The 17,283-nt window shown below is 43.0% G+C and overlaps 1 protein-coding gene across 4 annotated transcripts in view; it reads right to left on the minus strand.

Moving 5' to 3' along the window:
* Positions 1-17,283, minus strand: part of TRAPPC12 (trafficking protein particle complex subunit 12) — a 106,002-nt gene that overhangs the window by 36,209 nt on the left and 52,510 nt on the right. For 3 of the 4 annotated variants that reach the window (XM_009237574.3, XM_054548441.2, XM_063713800.1), the window contains one exon: positions 872-984. The exons of the other annotated variant lie outside the window; for it this stretch is intronic. In XM_009237574.3, the coding sequence (XP_009235849.3) occupies positions 872-984 (113 nt within the window). The remainder of the gene's footprint in view (positions 1-871; positions 985-17,283) is intronic. 4 annotated transcript variants of the gene reach the window in all.

Raw genomic sequence — 17,283 nt, forward strand, 5'->3', positions numbered from 1 at the left:
CCTTCCTTACTAGGAATGCTGTTAACACCATCATCTTGGAACTCCGCAAAACTTCTATCACAACAGCTGGGAAGTGAAAGGAGGAATTCGACAAGAAGAATCTTAGTTTTTCCAAAAATTATAATATGCTGCTGCTCCTAATAACTGCTCGTTGTTGTAGTTTTCAAAGTACATCTGCATACCTTATGTCACTGAACCTATACAGTAACACTGTGACGTGGGTAGAAAGGCAGGATCATTCCTAATCTGAGATGAATACTCTATAACAGTCTGTAGACAGCAAAGTCTCTAAGTCCCACATTTCTTCCCAATGTCAGTTAGTGTAATAATGTGCCACTTTGGTGGCTCCCACATTAACTGTGACTTCACAACCAAGAATGAGTCCGAAAACACTCCGACTCTGCCTTTGCAGTCAGGATCATGAGTGACAGTTGCCATAATGCAGTACCACTTACTTGGATTTGAAAGCTTAAACCATGATTGCTTTCAGTACTGCTCCGGCACCTCTGTCTGCACATGGCAGGTGCGTGTGAGCACTTGTGGGACACAGGAGTGGTCTGGTACACTGACCTTGAGGCTTCAGCTGGCAGCCTTGGCAAGAAAGATGTCTCTGCCTTTCAGCTTCCCACAGTACCAGGCAGTAAGAATTACAGGACTCAAGCTCTGCTAGAAACTCTTACCATCCCTAAAAAAGATTTCAGCAAGAGCCACGACTACCAGGCTACACAAACCGGGTCACCTAGCCTTCTGAAGGCAGAAGCAGCGATGGTGCACGGGGCAGGACAGGCAGGGAACAGCACAGGCATGTCCTGTGGGGAGGGCGTGGAGGGCGCCTTCTCCCGTGGCAGGGAAGAATGACAGCGCCACCTACCTTGCTGCAGACAGTCTTCACCCTGTGCAGTCTATCCAGCGACTCCTGTGGGTTCCCCAGGTACTGCTGAAGCTCCGCGTGCAAGATGCGCATCGAGAAGGGGACCATGGAGCCTGGAATCCAATCAGTGCTGAGTGAGTTTGTTTGCCATAACTGAGCACGCATTCATACTTGGCACACTTGAAGGAGGCGTCGCAGATGTCCCAGCAGAAGTGATGACAGATCCCTTTATTTCTTGTGAAGTATTTAACGGTGTCAACTATAAAATACATGCTGGTTTTCTCTACGGAGCTCTATCTATGTATGTCTAGACAATTATCAGAGGAGACAGGTGGATGACACCACAATTTCCAAAGCTACACTGCAATCATTTAGAAACGACCCCAAAACGAATGAAACAGTAGAGACCACCAACCCCTCCTCCAATAAAAGAAAAACCAGAATGCTCAGATATTCTTTAATATTTCCTTAGTTTAGCAAGCTCGAATGGTAGGTTGCTTAGGTTGGGTTCCCCAGAAGGAGACCCTGAAGGGAGAAGATGTAAGCCAGCCAGTGGTTCCGGAAGTGCTCCTGGGAAAACCAGTGGGGAGGAGGGGAAACTGAGCACAGGTGCGTCTCAGGCCTGGGCCCTGGGGATGGGCCTCCCACTGGATTCCGTGTGGCCCTGGAGCCTGCGTTCCGCCTCTGAGCAGTCCCAACAGGAGGCAAGGGAGCTGGACTTGAAAAATCCATCACCCAGAGCTGCCTGGCTATGAGTGTGCTAAGAAGAGGAAGAAGCCCAAGAGAAACCACCTTTATATCGTATCACCTGTGGCTGCATCATCTCTCAGGGTAAGGTAAACTTTTTGTTAATATTGTGTTCTCTTCTAATAGGATTTGGAATTTGATCTGTATATGTATACTAAGCAGATAACAATCATTAAAAAATCAAATAGCGTGCATTGATTATAAATGAGATAAAGAATAGAGAAATGCCAGCAGAGGGCAATCACATAGATTCAGTAAAGTGCTTTTCAAAATAGGCCTAAGCGATGAATATTTGGATCTGGAATATAGTCTGAAAGATGGTGAGAAAACACGCGTATGACTTCTGCAAGCCGCTTAACGTATCTGTGCCTCAATGCATCCATCTGTCTATTCATTAACCATTACTGAGAATGGGCTGTGACCACACTGAAACGAGCTTTATGTTTATGGTCTTTAATAAGAAAGGTCCAAAAAGAAGACAGTCAAAATTAAGGAACACTATGGAAAATAGTTCTACTGTGATTATAAGCCTGGAGAAAAGAAAGATAACAATTATTGAACTTAAAATGTTTAAACTTTCTTTTTTGATGCCACTAAATAATTTCTGTATCTCAAGAGAATGTCTGGCCGAGCTTAAGTTATAGCCTGAGTCACTTCGGTTTTCTAGAAATAAACATTTGTAGACCATCAGCATAATGACACAGAGGACTGGCCTACAATTAAGTCATATATAAGTCATGTCACTGTGGAACCGGCCCAACATGGTAAGTTATATGTAAGCCGTGTCACTTCCTTCCTTCTGTCTCAAGAAGAGAAGGGGCCAGAATCACTCCTGTGTGGTTTATCACTTACCACAAGGGAGAGAAGATCTCAAGAACCCTTCAAGCTCTAGAAGATAAGCACAGAAACAAACCCCTACTGGAAGTTCTCAAACCCAACTTGGGAGTAGCTGTTAATACTCCGATCTCAATTTACAGACTAGCTGTTAATACTCCGATCTCAATTTACAGACTAGCTGTTAATACTCTGATCTCAATTTACAGACTAGCTGTTAATACTCCGATCTCAATTTACAGACTAGCTGTTAATAATACTCCGATCTCAATTTATAGACTAGCTGTTAATACTCCGATCTCAATTTACAGACTAGCTGTTAATACTCTGATCTCAATTTATAGACTAGCTGTTAATACTCCAATCTCAATTTATAGACTAGCTGTTAATACTCCGATCTGGAATACAGTTTGGTGGATGGTGAGAAAACAGGCTGTGTGACTCCTGCCACTTCACCTGAGAAGGTGGCAGAAAGTTAGCTGCCCCTTACCCTGACAACTGCCCATGGACATGGGGGTGCTTCTGGATGTAAAAGCACATGTGAAAATATTTTGAACTAAGTGAAAATAAAAATACAACTTATCAAAATTTGTGGGATGCAGCAAAAGCAGTGCTGCGAGGAAGCTTTTTAGTATTAAATGCATATATTGGAAAAGAAAGATCTGAAACCAGCTTCCACCTTTGAAAACTAGAAGGAAAAAGAGCAATCAATATAAGCCTAAAGTAAGCAGTAGAGAAGAAAATAATAAAAATATTATTTTATTATAACAAGAAAATAATAAAAATAAAAATATAATAATAAAAATTAGAGCAGAAATCAGTGAAACTGAAAACAGGAAATCAATAGACAAAATCAACCAAACCAAAAACATATTCTTTGACAAGACGAATAAAACTCTGACAAGACCAATAAGCCTCTCCCCAGGCTAGTCAAAAAAAAGAGAAGACATAAACAACTAGTACTAGAAGTGAAGGATTATTACTATGGATCCTATGGACAGTAAAAGAATAGTAAAGGAATATTATGAACAGCTCTATGTCCATACATTTGGTAACTTAGATAGAAAAAGAAACACCTTTCCAAAAAAGCAAGCCCCAGACCCAGATGGTTTCACTGTGAATTCCACCTAACATTTAGGGAAGAAATGCTACCAGTTCTCTACAATCTCTCCCAGAAAACAGAAGCAGAGGAACACTTTCTAACTTCTTATATGAGTCTGGCATTACCCTAATACCAAAACCAGACAAAGACGTTACAAGAAAAAAAAGCTGTAGACCAATGTGTCTCATGAACATAAATGAAAAATCTTCAACAAAATTAGCAAACTGAATCTAAGAGAACTGAAGTCAACAAAAAATTAGCAACCAAATCCAACAATGTATAAGAAGAATTATAAACCATGACCAGACAGAATTTATTCCAGGTATGCAAGGGTGATCAAACATTCCAAAATCAATTAACATAATCTACCACATCAAACAGACTAAAGAACAAAAATCATATCAATAGATGTAGAAAAGCATTTAACAAAATCCAGCACCAGCTCGTGATAAAAACTCTCAGCCAACTAGGAATAGAGGGAAACTTCCTCAACTTAATAAAGGACATCTACAAAACAACTGCAGCTAGCAACATACTTAAGAGTGAGAAACTCAGTGACTTCGCCCTAAGATCATGAATAAAGCAACAATGTTCCCTCTCATCTCTTCTACTGAACATTGTACTGGAAGTTCGAGCTAATGCAATGACAAGAAAACCAAAGGTACACAGCCTGGGAAGAAGGAAATAAAACTACTTGTTTGCAATGACATAATTATAAAGAAAAATCTCAAAGAACAAAAAAACTTCTAAACTAGGAAGTGATTAAAGGTCACAGGATACAAGATCAATATGCAAAAGTCAACTGGCTTCCTAGATACTAGCAATAAATGATGGGAATTTGAAATTAAAAACACACTATCATTTCCATATAAATAAGTGAAATACCCAGGTATAAAATGGACAAAATATGCACAAGAGCTATAGGAAGAAAACTATAAAACTCTGATGAAAAAATTCACAGAGCTGAAGAAATCAAGAGATATTCCACATTCATGGACAGGAAGACAGACAATACTGCTAAAATGTCAGTTCTTTACAACTTGACCTACAGATTCGATGCAGCCCCAATCAAAATCTCAGCAAATTATTTTGTGGTTATCAACAAAATGATTCTGAAGTTAATATGGAGAAGGAAGACACCCAGAATATCCAACACAATATTAAAGAGAGCAAATCTGGCAGGCTGACACTACCCATCTTACAGAGCTATCTAAAGCTACTGTAAAAAAGACTGGGTGACTGTGTGGTCCTAGAAAAAGAACGGACAAATAGATCAGTGGCCCAGGGCAGAAAGACAAGAAATTGGTCCTCACAAATATAGTCAGTTTGATCTCTGACAAAGGAATAAAGGTAATTCAATGGAGAAAGGACAGGTTTTTCCAAAAATGGTGCTGGGACAACTGGACGTCCACATGAAAAAAAAATGAATCTAGACACAGATCTTACATCTTACCCCAAAATTAACTCCAATAACAGACTACATGTAAAGTGCAAAAACTATAAAACTTCTAGAACAGAACACAGATGAAAATCTGGGTGACCTGGGTTTGCTGATAATCTTTTAGATACAACACCAAAAACACAATCCATGAAAGAAAAAAATCAGTAAGTTGGACTTCATTAAAATTAAACACGTATGCTCTGTCCAATGTAGTATTAAAGTAATGAAGAGACAAGTCACAGACAGGAAGAAAATATCTGTAAAACACCTATCTGATAAGGAACTTGTATCCAACATATATGAAGAATTCTTAAAAATCAACAACAGGCCATGTATGGTGGCTGATGCCTGGGATCCCAGCACGCAGGGAGGCTGAGGCGAGCTGATCGCTTTTTTTTGTTTCTACAAAAAATACAAAAACTAGCCAGGTGTGGTGTGTGCCTACAGTCCTAGCTACTCCGTTGGTTGAGGTGGGAAGGCTGCTTTAAGCCCAGGGACTTGAGGCTGCAGTGGGCCATAACTGCACCACTGGACTCCAGCCTGGGCGACAAAGTGAGACTCTGTCTCCAAAAAACAGACAATAAGAAAACAACCCAATTAATAAATGGGCAACAGATCTGAACAGACACATCACCAATAAAGGTTTATCAATGATAAGCATATAAAAAGATGCTCATCATCATATGTCATTAGGGAACTGCAAATTAAAACAATGAGATAACACTACACACCTATCAGAATAGCGAAAAATCCCAAAAATGGCAATACCAAAGGCTGGCTGAGGATGTGAATCAACAGGAACTCTCATTCATTGCTCTTAGGAAAGCAAAATAGTATGAAAGCTTTGGAAGATGCTTGGCAGATATTTACAAGGCTAAGAATACTTTTACCATAAGATCCAGCAATCACAGTCCTAGAGATTTACCCAAGGATTGGAAAACTTGTATCTGATAAAGGTGATAAAACTTGTATCTACACAAAACCCTGCAAAAGAATGTTTATAGTAGCTTTATTCATAATTGTCAAAAACCAGAAGCAACCAAGATGTTCTTCAACAGAGAAATGGATAAATAAGCTATGGTATATACATAAAATGGAATATTTTTAGAGATAAGAAATGTACTATCAAGCAGAAAAAGACGGCGGAACCATAAATGCACATTCCTAAGTGAACGAAGCCAATCTGAGGACCACATACTGTATGATTCCAACTATAAGACCTTTGGAAAAGGTGAAACTATGGAGACAATGGAAAGACTCCAAGCTCTCAGGGGTGGTGGGGGGATTAATCCAGAGGTGATGGGGGGATTAATCCAGGGGTGGTGGGGGGATTAATCCAGGGGTGATGGGGAATTAATCCAGGGGTGGTGGGTGGATTAATCCAGGGGTGGTGGGTGGATTAATCCAGGGGCCATGGGGGGATTAATCCAGGGGTGGTGGGGGGATTAATCCAGGGGTGGTGGGGGGATTAATCCAGGGGTGATGGGGGATTAATCCAGGGGTGATGGGGGTTAATCCAGGGCTGGTGGGGGTATTAATCCAGGGGTGACGGGGGTTAATCCAGGGCTGGTGGGGGTATTAATCCAGGGGTGATGGGGGGTTAATCCAGGGGTAGTGGGTGTATTAATCCAGGGGTGATGAGGGATTAATCCAGGGGTGATGGATTAATCCAGGGGGTGATAGGGGTTAATCTAGGGCTGGTGGGGGTATTAATCCGGGGGTGATGGGGGGTTATTCCAGGGGTGATGGGGTATTAATCCAGGGGTGATGGGTGATGGGGGGATTAATCCAGGGGTGGCGAGGGGTTAATCCAGGGGTGGTGGAGGGATTAATCCAGGGGTGGAGGTATTAATCCAGGGCTGATGGGGGAATTAATCCAGGGGTGGTGGGGGTTAATCCAGGGGTGGTGGGTGATGGGGGGATTAATCCAGGGATGATGAGGGATTAATCCAGGGTGGTGGGGGTTAATCCAGGGGTGGTGGGGGGGTTAATCTGGGGGTGGTGGGGGATTTATCCAGGGTGGTGGGGGATTTATCCAGGGGTGGAGGTATTAATCCAGGGGTGGTGGGGGGGATTAATGCAGGGGTGGAGGTGTTAATCCAGGGGTGATGGGGTTAGTCCAGGGGTGATGGGGGGTTAAAGCAGGGGTGGTGGGGGGATTTATCCAGGGGTGATGGAGATTAAGCCAGGGGTGGTGGGGGTTAATCCAGGGGTGGTGGGATTAATCTAGGGGTGGAGGTGTTAATCCAGGGGTGGTGGGGGGTTAATCCAGGGGTGGTGGGGGGATTAATCCAGGGGTGATGGGGGGATTAATCCAGGGGTGGTGGGGGGATTAATCCAGGGGTGATGGGGGGGTTAATCCAGGGGTGGGGGTATTAATCCAGGGGTGGTGGGGGGTTTAATCCAGGGGCAATGGGGGATTAATCCAGGGGCGATGGGGGGAGTAATCCAGGGGTGATGGGGGGATTAATCCAGGGGTGGTGGGGAGATTAATCCAGGGGTGGTGGGGAGATTAATCCAGGGGTGATGGGATTAATCCAGGGGTGATGGGGGGATTAATCCAGGGGTGACTGGGGAATTAATCCAGGGGTGGTGGGGGATTAATCCAGGGGTGATGAGGGGATTAATCCAGGGGTGATGGGGTATTAATCCAGGGGTGATGGGGGGATTAATCCAGGGGTGATGGGGTATTAATCCAGGGGTGGTGGGAGATTAATCCAGGGGTGATTGGGGGTATTAATCCAGGGGTGATGGGGGATTAATTCAGGGGTGATGGGGTATTAATCCAGGGGTGATTGGGAGATTAATCCAGGGGTGATGGGGTATTAATTCCGGGGTGGTGGGGGGATTAATTCAGGGGTGATGGGGTATTAATTCAGGGGTGATGGGGGGATTAATCCAGGGGTGATGGGGGTATTAATCCAGGGGTGATGGGGGATTAATCCAGGGGTGGTGGGGAGATTAATCCAGGGGTGGTGGGGAGATTAATCCAGGGGTGATGGGGTATTAATCCAGGGGTGATGGGGGATTAATTCAGGGGTGGTGGGGAGATTAATCCAGGGGTGGTGGGGAGATTAATCCAGGGGTGATGGGGTATTAATCCAGGGGTGATGGGGGATTAATTCAGGGGTGGTGGGGAGATTAATCCAGGGGTGGTGGGGAGATTAATCCAGGGGTGATGGGGTATTAATCCAGGGGTGATGGGGTATTAATCCAGGGGTGATTGGGGAATTAATCCAGGGGTGGTGGGGGGATTAATCCAGGGGTGGTGGGGAGATTAATCCAGGGGTGGTGGGGGGATTAATCCAGGGGTGGTAGGGAGATTAATCCAGGGGTGATGGGGTATTAATCCAGGGGTGATGGGGTATTAATCCAGGGGTGGTGGGGGGATTAATATACAGGGCAGTGACATTACTCGGCATGACACTATTCGGCATGACACTACAATGAACGCGCAAAGTCATTAATTTGTTGAAACCCACAGAATGGACAACAGCAAGAGTGAACCCTAAGGTAAACTATGTACTTTAACAACAATGTACCGATACTGGTTTATCAATTATAATAAAAGTACTACACTAACGCAAAATTTTTATACTTATTAATAATAAAAATGCAAGATGTTATTAAAATCTCTGCAGAAGAAAAGAGGGTATATAGAACTCTCTGCTCGATTTTTCTGTAAATTTCAAAAAGGGAAGATAAACCCAACTACATATATACTTCAGTATACAATAAAGATGGTGTCTCCAAAGTATTAGATGGAAAATGGAGTTTTTAATGAGCATGGTTCAGATATGGGGATTGCCACATGATAAAAGATAAAATCAGATCCATTTCTTTGGGGTGAAGGACTGTGTTCTCGGGATCTCAAGTTGAAACTTAAAATATGTATTTTTTTCTCAGAAATACTATTAAATATAGTGGCCAGCTGTAGCTGAAAGAGTAATATTAATACTTGATTAAAGGTACATTCCGACCAGCTGCAGTCTTATCACCTGTGCCCTTGTTAGAACTTCAGAATCTCAGGCCCTGCCCAGACCTGCTGCATCAGGGCCTGCCCTCCACAAGAGGCTGGGTGACTCCTGTGCACGCTGAGATGGAGAAGCACTGCTCTAAAACAGTACCTTACTGATGTGAAATTAAAATTCGCTAACTCAAAGGTTATCCGGTAATATCAATTATATTTTTATAATGTCTCAAAATGCACACTGACCTTCCTTAGGATCAAATTAAAACAGGTAATCGGTACTATACAGTGCCTTCATTATAACAGGTAATCAGTACTACATATAGTGCATTCATTACATATCACACAGGAAAATGTCCCTCATTAGATATATATTGTTTCCTTGCTACCTCTACCCTTTTAAAAACCACACAGGCATTTAAAGCCTAAATGGGGGTTAAGGGAAAAGAAAGTGATGAAATTCTGCCTGAACTTCTGTGAGGCCTTGGGGACCAAACACCTACTTGTACTCGTGGACTCTGCGCTGCTGGAGCAGGTGGAGTTGAGCTGTGGTCAGATCCTCCTCCTCCAACAAACCTAACTTCCGGGCTCTTTTCAAATCTCCCCCGTGCCAAGGCACTCCCATTGCTACTGCTTTTGGGAGGTGGGGAGGATATTTTTGTGAACAAAATTTACCCATTTCTTCCTTACATTTGGGGGACATATTGAATAAAATCACAATTAAAACTAGCACTAATGTAGCAAAATTCTTTCAGAATTAAATTTTAACATTTTAAAAAGAAAATATGTTAATGTTATTTTAAAAAATGTTAATGAGCCCTTCCCCTGCCCCCCAGTAACAGTTAACTATAACTCAGCTGGGCACGGTGGCTCATGCCTGTAATCCCAGCACTTTGGGAGACTGAGGCGGGCAGATCACTTGAGGCTGGAAGTTAGAGACCAGCCTGGCCAACATGGTGAAAACCCCGTCTCTACTAAAAATACAAATATTAGCTGGGTGTGGTGGCATGCGCCTATAATCCCAGCTACTCGGGAGGCTGAGGCAGGAGAACTGCTTGAATCTGGGAGGTGGATGTTGCAGTCAGCCGAGATCGCACCACTGCACTCTAGCCTGGGCAACGGAGCGAGACTCCATCTCAAAAAGAAGAACATAAAAACCACAGTAACTGGAACTTCTGGGCATCCTCGTTCCCACGAAGGGTGATCAGCTCCTCCTGCTTCACCGGCCAGTCCCTCGGTCCAGACAGAAAACTGCAGCCTGAAGAGGACTGCCTGGGGCTCTGTGGCAGGGAAGAGATGGCTGGCTGTGTCCTCATTATGGTGGCACTATTCCCTCACGCTGCTACCTCTCCTTGTAGACACTTTGTTATCAAGTAAACAAACATTCCCTAATCCCAATTCATCAAAAACTGCCAACATACGGCCACCAGGCCACTTGGCAGCCGTTCTGCAGAGACTGTCAGCTGGAAGCTCTGGCAGCATCCCCCAAGCAATCCTCTCTCATGCTTCCCTCAATGGGAACCTAAAAGCTGGGCCCTCCCCAGGTAGATGCAAAACCAAGAAAGACAGCAGCGGTGACCCAAGCCGGCCAGGTTCTTCCTTAAACATGCTGTCATCGTTTGAGCCTTTCTTAGCAATAGCTGGAGCAAAGTGAAGACTGAAGTGGAAAAAGATCTTCGTTCCTCCTTGACTTGTATCATTGAAAAAGTCTTGCACAGGTTAAAAATCTTAAAGAATAAAAATCCAAAGGGAAAACATTATCTGCAACTTCATATGAAAGAGAAAAATGTAGGGAATTAAATCAGAAAGAAAAACACCCTTTCCTAGAAAAAATATATGGATCACAGAATTAAAACAATAAATGGAAGCAGCTGGAGAAACCGTCTGTGCGCTCCAGGTAAGGTGTGTGAATTTCACTGAGCTGACATTTACTCAGCAGCTCCTAGCGCTGGGCAGGAGGGCCTGCACCGGGTGCACACAATGACAGTCACGAGGTCCGTATCCTCAAGGAAACTACTCCCCTCTTCAACAAGATGCACACAGAAGCTGCTTTGGTGTAATTCATACTTTTGTTCTTAAGTAAATGCACATAAAAATACCTTTAAGCTGATTCTCTCAGTGGCCAAACCTAGCCCCTGTCTCTGAAGAGCTACCCTGGGAATCTCACTGAAATCCTCCATGGTGAGGGTGGTTGTCAAGTGAGATAAAATATGCAAGGTTTCCACACCAGCCCTGAGGCCTGTCTCTCTCCTGCAGGGAGAAAGAGCATTGGAAAGGAAAAAAAAGGAGAAGCTAGTCAAAATCTGCAAGGAAAAACAATTCCTAGTGGATCTTTCTGGAAGATTCCCATGTATAGTTGTGACCTGCCAAAATCTAGGTTGATATAAATACTGTAGAAGTGTTCTCATTAATCATTTAGAAAACATTAAATGAAAATATTCCTATAAAATTTATTTCAGACTGTCCCTTGTTGTGCTGAAAATCCGTGCTGCCACTACAGAAAAGAGAAATGTGCCAGGAATTGCCCGGGGCTTGGTGCTGGGCAGTGAAAAATGAAAGGGAACAAAGATGACATTTCAGCTTCCCTTCAGCTGGGTGTGGGAGGGCGGAAGCCCTTTACCTTCTGCCACTCACTAGCTGTTTGTGCTGGGTGGATCACATTCTCTCTGCAGCCTTCTGTCTCACTGCAAACTACGGCAGGAGGGCCCAGAGGCAGCTAGGTTGCCGTGAGGCCGGAGCAGGTGTGACATGATGCCTGGACGCCTGTGCCACCTGTCTCAGAGAATGTGGCTGCCGGAGCCTTCCAGACCCTTTGCCCAATTTTAACAGCTTTACCCTTTCTTCAATAAGGCACAAACTTACAAGTTTGCCCTGGCATTTCCATCTCATTTTCAAGTTATGCAAATGCTTTGCTGGGAAGACTGCTTTGTATTTATTTCCCTTTGTCTCCGCCTGTCTGGGTGTGTCCTTCCCTATCCTGACCTCAGCAGGCAGGATAAGCCATGCCTTTGGTTTCCCTCTGCTCAACGTAGGGGATACTGCTTGGTGTCTGTGCCCGGCCAAGCACAGAGTGTCACACTTACAGCTCTCAACAAGTCATTTTTGACTTTAATGTGGCATTGTAAATAAAAACAAAACAAAACAAAAAAAATCCCACAAAAACAGTGAGAAAGTCCTAAGGGGAAAAAAAAAACCTTAAATATTTATTATTTAAATGATTCACTTAACTAAAGTCTCCAAAGCCCTGAGGCATGAAGACAAACTGAGGCTTGGGTCACTGCCTCTGTACGAGTCTGCCACAGTCACGTGCAACCCACATGTGGCTTCAGCTACAGCCCAGTGACTGGCCAAGGCCTGTATCTTGTGCAGACAGGATAAGGAGAGGTCTCCATTTGGGTGTTCTCATGGTAGATACAGAACCCCAAACTGAAAATTCCCCTATTTTTAGTAGTTTGTTCTAAGAAAAGACTGAAAATGCCAGAGTTCATAAAAACGGTGGGCAAAGTGAAAAGCAGTAAGATGAACTAATGAGCCTTCTCCAAACAAATAAAGCAGCGATCACGTGTCCAACCATCAACGCTCGGGAGTTCTGATGCAAAGCACTGTGACCTGGAAATCTAAAGCAGAACGTGGTCACTCTGCGAGGTGAGGTAATTTTGTCATGAAAAATAAAATCCGACACTGGAAACATGCTGAATATTTAATTCTGAGATATCACGTATGGTTATGTGTTGATAAAAAGTTTCAGAATTTAATTTGAGAACTCAAAATGTGAATTTCCTGATTTTGGAGGGAGGATGAAAAAGGAAGAAAGATCCAGTGACAGTGTGCCTTTACGCACACAGAGGAGCAGACAGCTGATGGAAGAGTAGAGAGATTCGGCATCTGATTAATGGAAGTGTTTGCCCCATCCACTTTAATTTGACCTGATGGTAATCCGTAAGGATTAAGTTCTGAAGTACCATTTCCTGTGAAGTCATTACAGCTCTTGTAACTTAGACTACACATACAGATCTGAATTTAGTATTAGAAGCAGCACTGTACTTCTTAAACTGTATAGTGAAGATAATCAAGCTGCTTTATTTCCAGTGGGAAGATCTTTTGGGCTCCTATTTTCCCTCTAGTTGCATGGAAACTTGAAGTGAGCAATTTAATGCAGAATGTGGTACTTTAAAAATTCAAAGCACTATGAAAGTTTACATGCTCACTGCCATCGTGAATGTTTCTTTGGAACAAGAGGGGTAATTCCAAACAACAGATTAAAAAGATGGTGGTGGGGGTCTGGAAAAATTTAACTGTCTGAGAGAGGATGAAATTAACCTTGTCAGGAATGGACATTTAATTTTCTTTAACATAGTGAATATGTACAACACAAGAGTGAACCCAAGTGTAAACTATGAACATTTGTTAATAATGCTGTACCAATACTGGTTCATCAACTGTAACAAATGTTACCACACCAATGCAAGCTGTTAATATAAAATGAATGAATGTTCTAGAAATACTTTCATGGACATAATACCTATCAACACTTTTCATGACTGCAAACCCTATAATGGGAGAAACAATCTGTACTAGTGTAACAATTTAAAAAATTTAAAAAAAAATCTAAAAGAAAATTAAAGAAAGAAGGCTAGTACGGGGATCTGAAGAATGGCTCTCAAAAGAGAAACTTTGTAGGATTTTGGAAAGGTATTTTAAAGCCCTAACGTGAATAGTAATTATTAAATTATCAACATTTAAGACAAACAAAAATACTTTTAGTGCTGGGTAAAGGCTGGCATCCATGGCGACCTTGCCGCCCTCTGGGCTGGATGAGGTTTCCTGGGACTGGGATGCTCCCTGCAGATGCTGAGGTGCCAGTGAAGGCGGACGGCTGTGCTGTGGTGAGATTACAGAGACTGTCTGTCTACAGGGCCAAAGACTCTGTGGGAGGAGATCCCGGGAGCACTCACGTTAAGTGCATCCCACTGCACTCTATGGAAGATGGCGAGGGCAGTAGGTGGCCTAGGGCCTCAAGGGTATGCCAGGAGAGAAAGCATCTTTGACAGGTGTGCACGAGGGGCTCTGCGGGGCTGCCTCAGAGCTCTTGGAAGCTCCAGGTGAAGAGCTGCAAGTCAGCAGCTGTGTAGACTCTCTTCCCAACACTGCATTTCCCAGAGCTCCTCCACACCCAGCGGATGGTCCCAGCAAGTGTGCAGAGCTCTTCCCACACCCAGCAGATGGTCCCAGCAACAGTGTGCAGAGCTCCTTCACACCCAGCGGACTGTCCCAGCAACAGGGTGCAGAGCTCCTCCACACCCAGCGGACGGTCCCAGCAACAGTGTGCAAAGCTCCTCGACACCCAGCGGACTGTCCCAGCAACAGGGTGCAGAGCTCCTCCACACCCAGCGGACTGTCCCAGCAACAGGGTGCAGAGCTCCTCCACACTCAGCGGACTGTCCCAGCAACAGGGTGCAGAGCTCCTCCCACACCCAGCAGAAGGTCCCAGCAACAGTGTGCAAAGCTCCTCCCACACCCAGTGGAAGGTCCCACCAACAGTGTGCAGCAGCTCCCTTAGGAAACGTTCTGGAAAGCTGTCTGGTAAATGTCTTTACTTGTCTCAGCTTACTTGGCAATGACAAAGGCATGATTTCTTTGCATTTATTATTCCTGATATAACAGTATGTGGAATAAAGAAGATACTCCTAAAACGTGTTATGTTGCAAACAAAAAGGGTTATGTTTGTATTTTTAAATTAGAATTATTTTTTCAGGGTTGAAAATAGTATTTCCCAGAATGGGAGAAGGTATTAATATTTCCCAAATACAAAACAGATGAAGGATTAAATACCTACTATATAGAATGAACCTCAACCAATTAATAACAAAGATAACCCAATAGAAATACAGGCCAAGATTATGAAAGGGTGAGTCACCAAAGAGGAAACTCCGACAGACAAAGGACACATAATTCGGCAGAAATCAGAAAGACGTCAGTTGCAACAGGAGGTAGAATTTTAGACTCACTGGTGAAAGTCTGACAATCTTTAGTTACACAAGAGTGGGGAAACAAACTGACAGGCTGTGGCTGGGAGTGGAAATTAGCATGGTCACTCTCACATATGCCAGTTTAAATTTACAGCTCAGAGAAACGCCTGAACATGTACAAAGGGAAATGTACAAGGATGCCCATAACACCATTGCTCATAATAGCCGAAAGTTGGAAAGATCCTAATTGTTCATCCTTATGGATACGGATATGGATGGATATGAATAACGGAAAGTGGGGAAAAAAAAGCAAATGAAGAAAGATATGCTCATGATATACATTTACAAAGCTTATAAGACAACAGTCTCTCTCTCTATATGTATTTCTCTGTGTGTATGTATATGTGTGTGTATGAAGCAAATATGTAAAAACATGACCTGGAAGAATACACAACAAACCATGACTGTGACTGCCTCTGGGAGGGGACTGAATTGGGAGGAGGTTCACAGGCTGTATCAGCAATGGGGGCTTTCATTTGTTACAAAAATGTCTAAGGCAAATATGAAAAAATATTTGTTAATGGTCTGAGTATTTAATATTTGTATTTAAATAAACGTCAATTTTTGTTGAGCAAAGAGTAGATTCAACCAGATCCCAAAACAGACTTTCTCATAAGGTATGGAAGTAGTGGGTTAGAATAAAAGTAAATAGCTTTTATTAAAAAGCTATTAGAACAGAAAAAAAGTAAAGTAAAAGCAAACAGTAAATAGATGTGGGCAACATAGAAAAATCAAATATCTGAATTTGCACAAATCCATCTGGAAACAACAGTGACATCCTGTGCAATGAAAGAGTACTCTACCTCAACTATCTGAAGAATTCACGAGTAGGGAACTTCTGTTTCAAAATCAGAGAAATGCGAATAGGAAAGGCAACTTTAAGATATACTTATCTTTTTCTCTGTCCCTGGAGATACATGATACAGGGTATCACTATGCAAGTGAAGTTCAATTTTCAGAGATAAGACAGTGGCTAAGAGCAAGTTTTCTGCACACTATTTTTATTCTTCTTGTTTTGACATCTTCCACCAGTATGGCCAATGCCGATCCTCTGAATTCCTGAAGCTGCATGACAATTCTAGACAGAAGAGCTCAGTTGCCAAGTTATGTGTGAAGTCTGAGGGAACTAAAGCCACACAGTCTTTAAGTGTGTCCTGCAGAGACACAGAGGACTTCCAGTGAATGAAAAGATGTGGACAATCTGCTCACAACCCCCAGCCAGTTGGCTTCTAAACACAAATGTGAGCTTTCAATGACTACCCCACAACCCACGAAAAGAACTCTGATAAAAGGCTTGATGCAAGCAGCTTCCACCTCCACTGCTTGCGGCTGGGTTCTGGGGATGGATGAAGCTGGGCTCTGGGTTCTAGGGATGGATGTAGGGTCTGAGAGGGGAAGAAGCAATGAATGCAGTAGAAGAGGAACAGAGGAAAAGGGGGTGGAGATTGAGGAGCAAGAAAGGAAAATAAAGAGAGGACACCCAGGTCAGAGTCAGTGCTACCTGGGCTTCTCTTGTGGCTTTGGGGGCCCCAACCAGAACCGTACAGACCTCAGCTCCAGGGGCGCGGGGCTGGATCAGCCCCAGGCCCATAGTCCTCAGGATTCTTCCTGTGCGCAGGAGGGAGCGTCCAAACAAGTGAAAGACAGCGCCAGGGTCAGAAACGGGGCTGGGCTTTGGGGGTGGCTGAAAGTAACTGACTGAAATTGCTAGATATGACATGTAAATACAGCAACCATAATACTGTTCCTTTCTTGGATGAATTTTTTTAAAAAAACTTTCATGATTTTTACACGATTCGTTACATGTCTTGTTATGAATATTCTGAATGGGCAAAAATTATGCCCAATATTTACATGAAATATATTAAAGCTCATTCATAAAAGTTTTTATAATTATAGCCTCCTTTTAAAGCACATTTTAACAACTTGCTTTGCTTATATATTGCAAGCGAAAATGAAGTGAATGAATGAAAATCTTACATTTATGCTTTGTTACACCACAAAATGAGAAGAAAAATTAGTAAACATCCAGCATATTATTGAGGATGAATGTTAATACACTTTTGCTAAAATGTATGTATGATTTATGTGTATTTCATAATTTAAATTAGCTTCTTAATGATGCATAGCTGCTATCTTCTCTTTATCCATTTACCAATGCAATTTAATTTCAGGAAGAATCAAAGCATGTTTTCTAGGCTTGACTGAACATCCTTAGGAAAAAATGTCCTGAAAATGAGGAAAGATGACAGGAAGTTCTCCACCTAAATGCACGGATTTTGATTCTTT

This window comes from Pongo abelii, chromosome 12 (assembly GCF_028885655.2).
Source record: "Pongo abelii isolate AG06213 chromosome 12, NHGRI_mPonAbe1-v2.0_pri, whole genome shotgun sequence".
In the NCBI taxonomy this organism is placed as follows: Eukaryota; Metazoa; Chordata; class Mammalia; order Primates; family Hominidae; genus Pongo; species Pongo abelii.